This window comes from Euphorbia lathyris, chromosome 4 (assembly GCF_963576675.1).
Source record: "Euphorbia lathyris chromosome 4, ddEupLath1.1, whole genome shotgun sequence".
In the NCBI taxonomy this organism is placed as follows: Eukaryota; Viridiplantae; Streptophyta; class Magnoliopsida; order Malpighiales; family Euphorbiaceae; genus Euphorbia; species Euphorbia lathyris.
In genome coordinates this window covers 15,728,329-15,737,274 of record NC_088913.1, presented here as the reverse complement: position 1 = coordinate 15,737,274, position 8,946 = coordinate 15,728,329, and the positions used below count along the sequence as shown (strand labels likewise).

At 38.8% G+C, this 8,946-nt stretch overlaps 1 protein-coding gene across 1 annotated transcript; it reads right to left on the bottom strand.

Moving 5' to 3' along the window:
* Nucleotides 1-2,968: 2,968 nt before the first annotated feature.
* Nucleotides 2,969-7,733, bottom strand: LOC136225583 (uncharacterized). The gene is made up of 5 exons (XM_066013662.1): nucleotides 7,424-7,733; nucleotides 5,657-5,815; nucleotides 5,405-5,577; nucleotides 3,583-5,332; nucleotides 2,969-3,234 (listed from the first exon to the last, which is right to left on the bottom strand). The coding sequence occupies exons 1-5, from the start codon at nucleotides 7,541-7,543 to the stop codon at nucleotides 3,178-3,180; spliced, it is 2,259 nt and encodes a 752-aa protein (XP_065869734.1). The 5' UTR covers nucleotides 7,544-7,733; the 3' UTR covers nucleotides 2,969-3,177.
* Between the last annotated feature and the right edge of the window lie 1,213 nt (nucleotides 7,734-8,946).

The window sequence follows — 8,946 nt, the reverse complement described above, 5'->3', positions numbered from 1 at the left end:
CAAAACCTTACACTACAAAATAGTGAGATTATCGCAATCAAAGCAATGTTTCATCGGTAAATATTATTGCCTTAGATGTGAGATTTTTTATTCAAAGATCAGTAAATGGAGGCAAATTGAGTAAGTAAAATTCCCACATGATTAGCCGTTTTATAGTTGGATTCCACCTATTTCTGCGTGTAGGAAGTTTCATCAAATGACATCTGTAAAAAAAAAAAAAAACGTTTTCGTATTCGACATTGATGATGAAAAGTATGATCTGTTTTCACTTTCTTTTACTAACGATTATAAACATATTCAGCTTACAGAATATGAGGGGAAGCTTGGGGTAATAGGAAAAGAAGGTAATTTTATGGAGGTGTGGGTAATGGAGATTTATAAGAAAAAAGAATAAAGAAAAAGGATGAGAGCTAGTACTGGATGTGTGGAAAAAGGCTTGTTAAGAATGGAAACGGTGTTTAAAAAATGAGATTGGATAACCTTTTTATGTACCAAGAAGTATTTATGTTCAATCTGATTTCGAGCTTTATGTACTACTCTTTAATGCTATAATTCATATAATTCTTAACTTTTAGTGTATTGATGGAATGAAGCGTATAATTAATATGAAATATAATTGATCAAGAACGTTATGCATAAAACAGTAAGAGTTTAGGGAATTAGATAAGAAAAATGAAATTTAAAAATCCAGTCACGTCAGTTTCAACTAAAACCTATCATGGCTCCCGGCAGGGTCATTTGGTACTATCATCCCTCTCTATGCGCCTTTTCTTGTCCGCTAACATCACTATCCTTAGACATTCCATTAGTAGCATCTTCCCGATGATCTTTCAACAACTCACCACCCTTCTCCAAAAAAAACCGGAGAATAAAAAGCTCCCGATTTATCCGCGAGAAACGGACTCCCATCCGCCCTCCTCAACCACCGTTCCCCTCCGCCCCCAGTAACACAACGCGGTTGTACCTTTAGCCACGGCCCCCATTCTTTCTTCAATTGATCCGGAGAAGCAGTAAAAAGTTTAGGGCAAAAAAATATCAGTATGCCCCAATAACCCACAGTAATAGCAAAAATAGGTAAAAATAGGTAAGCCTCTCGTACTTGAACCGGACAATCTGAGATATACCAGCCGACGTTTTAATGCGTTTCCAACGTTTCAACACCATCCGAACATCCATTAAAACCCTAACTCGCATATAAGTTCGCCAACCGCCTAGATTATTCTTCGAATCATAAGATAGAAACGAACCAATGAACCCTCCAAGCAGTTTCCCCACCGCCTCTGACATATATCCGAACGGAAGGTTGTGAATTCGCAGCCATATCGGAACCGAATTCAGTTCCACCTCCAAGGGATCCTCGCCGGGTTTCAATTGGTGCAGAATTAGTAGGTGATTATCAAACGACCATGGACCACCTTCCATCACGCGGTTAATGTCTACCGAATGGTAGAATTGGAAAAGAAAGCGCTTCTTCCGAAGTTTTTGAACACACAAGCCCTTTCCTGGCCTCCAGATACTCGCAAGGCGATGCTCCATCGCCGGAAAGTGGATCGAGCGATCCGTCAGCAGCCTTCCTACAAGAAACAGGTTCAAATCGACCGCCGGTTGTTCGATTTGATTTCCAGGCATAGCAATCTCTTTCCTCTCATCGTCTTGCAGGGACAAGTTCTCCATAAGATTCTCCATCGCACACCAAGAGCAGATTGCGAAAACAAAGGGACAAGAGAGCTGTCTTCCGGAAAAAGGAGAGAAAAACCCTAACCTCTCAACTAGGAGAGAAATCATAAAGAACCATAAAGAAAGTAAAGGCAAAATGGAGAGCAATGAGTGTAATTTATCTATTACTGATATTTTGTGTAATTTAATGGGGTAAATTACACCCATGGCCACTGATCTTTACTCATTTAACATTATTGTCACTGAACTTCAATTCTCAACACCGGTGGTCACTCAACGTCTCAAAACGACCATTGACGGTATGGAAAAAAAATGAAGAGTTAATGATATTCTAAGAAACTTTAATTCTTGAAAATTTACGTTTTGAAGCCATCTAGGTGTTGTTTAGTTATGAGAGAAAGTGAATTTTGAGAGAGAGAAAGCTCAAAAAATGTGATTTTGAAAAATAAAAAATGTTGTTTCATGGTAAATGTCGTTCTGGACAACTTTAATTCTTGAATATTTTCATTTTGAGATCGTTAACGGTCATTTTGAGGACTTGGTTAAAGTTGTGTGGCCACCAGTATTAAAAAAGTGTAAATTTTGATGGTCATACCGTTAAGAATTGAAGTTGCCACAATGATAAAATGGACAAAGTTCAGTGACCATGGGTGTAATTTACCCCAGTTTAATAATGTTCACAACTTATTTATTAATATAATAAGGGGTATATTACACACATGGCCACTGAACTTTACTCATTTTCACATTATGGCCACTGAACTTCATTTCTCTTTGGTATGGCCACTGAACTTTACACTTTTTAACACCGGTGACCAATCAATTTTAACTAACTTCTCAAAATGACCGTTAACGATCGTTAACGACCTCAAAATGAAAATATTCAAGAATTAAAGTTGTTCAGAACGACATTTACCATGAAACTACATTTTTTATTTTCAAAAATCACAATTTTTGAAGCTTTATCTCTCTTCTAACCAAACAACACCGAAATAACCTCAAAACGAAAATTTTCAAGAATTAAATTTCTTTAAAATATCATTAACGCTTTGTATTTTTTAATTTTAGCCGACAATGGTCGTTTTGAGGCGTTAAGTGGCTACTGGTGTTAAAAAGTGTAAAGTTCAATGGTCATACCGGGAAGAAATGAAGTTCAGTGGCCATAATGTGAAAATAGGTAAAGCTCAGTGGCCATGGGTGTAATTTACCCATGTAATAAGCAACAGTTTAATTATTATTATTATGTCAAATTGAAATGTTAGAAGCTCATCTAACAAAAAAATCGAAAATATCAATCAAGTGGTTGAAGATCTTTTCCCCCCCTATATATTGGCAAAGAAAAATGTTCCGAATTTATACAAATGCTGCTGGCAAACATTCCTCAAATTTTTAGGGAAAAAAAAGAGAGGAAATGTTCCAGAACAAATATACACACATCATGTTACAGAAGGATTCAAGAGAAATAAACCATGAAAAAATGAGTCTAACAAAATCTGACTACTACAATTTCTCTACAGCACCCCTTCTTTCCTCTTCTTCAGCTTTAATCCAAGCAGCCTGTAACATGGAAGAACACAACAAAAGTTCATTCACATTTTCACATAGTTTCACTAATCAAGACTAAATGAATCACTAAAGGGCGGCCGGTGCACTACGCGTCCCCGCTAAGCGAGGGTCCGGAGAGGGATCCCACCACAAGAGTGTATTGGGGACAAGCATTCTCTGCCAATTTTTTTAGCTAGAGGCAGCTCCCAAGACTTGAACCAGTGATCTCGGTCACACAACAACAATGTTTACTGTTGCGCCAAGCTCGCCCTCAAGACTGAATGAATCACTAAACATGAAAAATTCATTCACATTTTCACTAATTAAGATTGAATCACTGATAAATGAAATAAAACTTACCTTATCTCTTTCAAGCCTTGAAAGGTGTGGTTTAATGGAGTTTCCCAATCCTAAGCCTCCCCAAGCTTCTTGCAACTCTCTCTCCCTTGCTTCTTTACGAGACAACCGGTGTCCGATGATCTCCTCTTCTTCTCCACCTTGTTTAGAGGAGGAGGAAGAAGAAGACAGCTTTTCCCTCTCTAGTTTTGATTTATGTTTAACAAGAATTTGGTCCAGGCTACTACCTTCTTCATTCATCTGCTGAACATGCTTGTTTCTCCCACTTATCTTCACCTCTTCTTCCTTCAAACTGAACTCTAACTTCTCTTTCTCTAGTTTAGATACATGCTTGATTAAAACCTTGTCCAAACTTTCACATTCTGGACCAGTGTTTCCTCCATGTTTACTCTGATTTCCTTTCATTCCTGCATTCAGATTCTTGTCAATGTTTTCCTTCGCGGTATCTTCTATGGTGTCTTTCTGAGATTCTGCTGATGAATTATTCACATTTTCTGTCCTTCTGTTCTTTGCATCTTGGACCTCTTTTTCAAGTCTTGACATACGTTTTACAAGAAACTTATCCAGGCTGGGGACCTCGGCAACATTTTCCTTTCTTCGGTGTTTTTCGTTGCCATTGGTTTTCGGTGCTTTTTCGAAGTTCTTTCTCATCTCTTGAACTTCCTTTTCGAGCTTTGACGAATGCTTTAGCAGTACACTTTCAAGGCCCGCCTCTGATGTATCACTGACTGGTTTTTTCTGAGTATATTCAAAACTTTTCCTTGGATTTCTCTTTGCTTCTTCAATCTCTTTCTCTAACTTGGAGGAATGCTTCTTCACTAAAATACTCCCCAAATTCGGAACATTCGCCTTGTGTGAACTTTCGTCTGCGTTTTTATCCACATTCTCTGCCTTTCTATTTGTACTCTTCCTGCTGTTCTTAGCTTCTTGCACTTCTCTTTCGAGTTTCGACATGTGCTTAACCAAAAATTTGTCCAAACTTGGTAATTCTGACTCAACTTGCTTCCTTCTAATCTGTTCAGCATTCGAATGCCCCATCATTGCGGATCCTGCATTCGACATTCTACGCGAAAAGGCATAATCAGCAGCAGATCCTGCAGAAGACTTCCGGCGAGAAATAACACCGCTTTCTTCTTCTGCTAAGGCAGCATTTAAGCCACAAGTAGCAACTATAGTTGCCAAAGAAGAAAGTTCATCTTCTTTCAATGATCTAAGCCTCTCAAGCATCATATCTACAAGTTTTGTCATATTGAACTTCTCCAGAGACTGCCTTCTCCGGGATTTTCTCGTCTCTACAGATGACAGCTTAGAACACTTGTCCGGGACATCAAAGCCATCATATTCTGATGCCAGTTCGACTTCTGATCCTGACTCCGATTCACACTCGGAGGAAAACTCTGATGATTCCTTATTATTGTTATTATCATCCATATCTGGATTCTGGCTGATTTTGCACAGAAGCTCCTTGAATTCATCTTTGTTAAAAGAAGGGCAGCTTGCGAACCTGATGAATGCAGTTCTTATTGCTGTAGCTACTTCTTTATCTACTTCGAAAGCAGTTTCGAAAGAAGCTGTGACTGTATGGGTGGTAGATCTCCCTCCATTAACTTCAGAAGTTTCGATTTCAGGATGTTTAGGAGGGTAATTCGGCTTATCATACATGATCACTCCCAAAACTGTTGCTGTTTCAAGAGCTTCAGCTGCAGTTTTCTCTGCTTTTAGTAGGAGTTCTTCAGCTTCTTTCCTCTGAATCCTGTAAAGAGAAGTAAATTTAATGCAGAACAAATGAATCAATTGACTCTTTCGCTTGCGAACTCACACTTACCTGGCGGCTCGAAGTATTTTACACCAAGACGCTTCAACTAATGCAGCTTTGCGAGCCTCCATTGCTGTCTGTGCAGCCTCTCTTGCTGCCATTTTTTCTCTTAAGACTCTTGAATAATGTGGATTTGAATCACCTAAAGTCTCATCAAGAGTCAATTTCATGCCATCCACTTCCTGAAAATGTACATTTCCTTGAGCGAAGACCATGGAAACTGTAGTCAATTAATTCTACAAAGAAGAAAAAGAAAACAACCTGCAGCATTTTGATTTTCCTATTTAAGTAGGAGTCCACCTTTTTGCGTGGGAACCAGTTGATCGGAGAATTCTTCCGACGAGGGGGCTTTTTAATTTGTGATGTAAACTTGTTTAAAGCATTCAGTGTTGACTGCCCTGACCCTTTTGGTGATTTACTCTGCAGTATTCAGGAGAAGAAAACTTATGTTCCAAGAATCAAACAAAAGCACTTTAAACTTCTTCATGGAAGAACAAGTAAGTACCATGAAAAGAGAAAGAAGAGCTAGCAACTATAACGAATAGAATTCTAATGTCGCCGACGTTGAGGCGAAAAGAAATGTTCTGCAATACCTATATAAGTTTTCTTTGTCAATCGATTCATCTCATAGGCTTAGTAAGGCGCTACTTTTGTCAAAAATTCAAAATTTAGCCCTTCAACTTTAATTTAGTGACATAGTTGTTGAACACATTAAGGTACTTGGGGTCCTAGTGCCTGGGGACACTAAGGTGCTAGGGGCTCTAGAGCCTAGGTCCAAGTCGTGTGCTTGAGTGACATAAGGCACACTAAGGAAAAATAATACATAAAATCATTAATAACAACAATTAATATTTCTAAAATGCAACAAATAGTCAAATACTAAATCCAATTCTCCGATGATCTTAATCATAAATTCAGCATAAAATAAAGTTCAAATTAAACTTAACTCTTCCTTTATCATAATTCATAATATAGATTCTAAACCTAAAGATTAAAGTTCAACCAAATCCTAAGTTAATTAACTAATAGTCTAATAACTACTTCTCCATCAAGAATAGTCTCCATAGCCCATATTCATCACTCGTCAAAGTCATCATCACCACTATGATCATCTCCAACATCAAATTCATCTTCAAGGTTCTCAATATCATCCTCTCCCTGTTCAAGGTGCTCATCTACAAAACATGTTATTCTTCCTCCTCAGATCTAAGAACGGTAGGAGTTTTTTTCTCGAAGAATAGAAGGCTCTCCACGTTCAAGGTACTCATCTACAAAGACATGTTCTTCTGCCTCCTCAGATCTAAGAACGGTAGGAGTTATTTTCTCAAACAATTTCTCATTTGGTGTAGACCTAGCACTTGAAATAGAGGTATTATGATATTTGTTCCTACTCTAGTATGATAAGCACACCCTAAAAAAACTAATTGGCTTATTATAAAATTGTGCTCAGACGTGCGCCTCTTGAACAGAGCCCGTCTTTTAGCTTATTAGACTTCATGCCTAAAGCCTAGCACCTTTTGCACCTATGATAACTATGATCAGTATACCAGCAATTATTTTCAGATTTCAATGTAACCAGAATAAATTATCAAACACTACCAGCAATACATACTGACACAATAAGCAGTAGTTTTGATTCCTACGGGCTGAAATTCAACAATTTAATCACACTATCATAACAGGAAAATGAGTAATTTCATGGAATATGCTGCTCTTTTTCCATTTTCATCACTTGCCTTTGTCAAAAGTCTCAACTATTCTGTCAATTAGATTTGTCGAAAGCAAGAAGTAGATATTAGTGTCGTATATTAAAACTTCAAATTCAGAATCTCCATTCAATTACATAGAATTTCTTACATCTACATCTCAATCTATTTTTAGTTGTATGATGAAATTCAGTGGTTCTCACTTCTCAGCCAAATTGTTCTAAATCTAGGGTTTTAGTTGATTCTAAGGAATATCAAGAGAAATTGAACTCTACATCTCCGATTACCAATCTTCAAGAAATTGGAATTTTAAGAAAATTACCTTCCCACGCTTAGTAGCTGAAGTTACAGTTTCAGTCGCATCGGTTCCTTTGTTACAAGGATCAGTGCTATTCTTGTCGGAGACAGAGATGCAACCCAAGTCCAGACATCCAAGATCCATTGCCAAACAGACCTCAATTGCAGTTGTAGAATAGACCCAGAAGAAATATTTAAAAATGATAGAGGGAGGGAAGGAAGGAGGACCTGTGAATTTATTGAATTTTGAGAGAGTAATCGAAGGCAGATGAATGCGTTTTGGAAATTCAGTTCTCCGTGTTCTTTAGATATCTCTATGATTTTGTCTTTCTTTTTTTTTTCAAATGGAAAAACTAGCCGTTACGGATTGAAGGGCTTTGCTTCTAACGGTCTACTACACTAGAGAGTAATTATCCGGTGCAGCGGACGTATTGCGCTAAGTTACTAGTTGCGTGACACGTGGATTTCTTACCAATTGAAGTCTTTTATTTGGATTAAAGTTCAATTTTACCCTCAATTTTTTTTAAAAGACTTTTTACCCTCAATACATTTTTTTTTTTTTTTGATAATAAACTTTTCTCTGTATTACTGAATAGCTAAGTTACATTGATCCTGTAAGCAGAAAACTGAGATCCCAGCCGGTATATCCTCAACTTGGATAACTGGATTCCCAAGATTTCGTCGCAATCTAGCTAGTTCATGCGCTACAGAATTACCGGGTCGTTTTACATGTGAATATTCTACCATTTGGAACTCATTTGATAGAAACATTAAATCTGAATATAGCATTCACCCAACTCCTAACATTGTTACCTGGCCTTGCAGTGTTTTCTTCAGGTTTTCATTATCTGTTTCTAGCACGACACTTCGCCAGCCACTGTCCCGTGCGAGCTCTAAGCCCCATAGTGCAGCTTGCAGTTCTGCAATTTCGACATTCAAACTGGTGTCAGTTCGTTTAGCAGCAGCTAACATCACCTCGCCCTGATCGTCTCGGATCACCACCCCGATGCCTCCTGGTAGCCCGTCCAGCCACGACGCATCAACATTAACCTTGACAGTTCTGCAAGCCGGCGCAACCCATCTTACTTGTTCCGCTACACTTGTTGTGCCGTGGTCCCGGGATTGCGCAACCTCGTCGAGCCCCCTCGCTGTCCGCCACTCAGCAATGAGTTCAAACGCCTTCTGCACAACATCAGATTGAGGCACCAGGTCAGGACGGTGGATTCGCTGGTTTTTGGCCGCCCAGATCAACCAAGCCACTGTTATAATTTGCTCAAAATGTACCCGTGACATGATATTACGCATCTGACTAAACCAATCCCCTACGCTCATTGTTCTGATTTTCCACCGGCGGTCATGTTGGAAAAGAGTCTTCCAAATTTCCTTTGACAATTTGCACTGAACCAACATGTGCAACCCCGTCTCCTCCGTTAATCCGCATCTAGGGCAGGTTTCCGGAGCCATGACGCCTCTTCCTCGGAGTTTCTGAAATGTCAGAAGCACATCGTTGCACGCACGCCATAGGAAATGCTTAATTTTAAGCGGGAT

What these genes read in the sequence shown, in the direction of transcription:
- LOC136225583 (XM_066013662.1), bottom strand. Translation starts at nt 7,543, where the DNA reads ATGGATCTTGGATGTCTGGACTTGGGTTGCATCTCTGTCTCCGACAAG. An exon ending in GGAAAATCAAAATGCTGCAG is followed by an intron (nt 5,578 to 5,656) that starts GTTGTTTTCTTT and finishes GTACATTTTCAG; the next exon opens with GAAGTGGATGGCATGAAATT. An exon ending in CAAGGCTTGAAAGAGATAAG is followed by an intron (nt 3,235 to 3,582) that starts GTAAGTTTTATT and finishes TCCATGTTACAG; the next exon opens with GCTGCTTGGATTAAAGCTGA.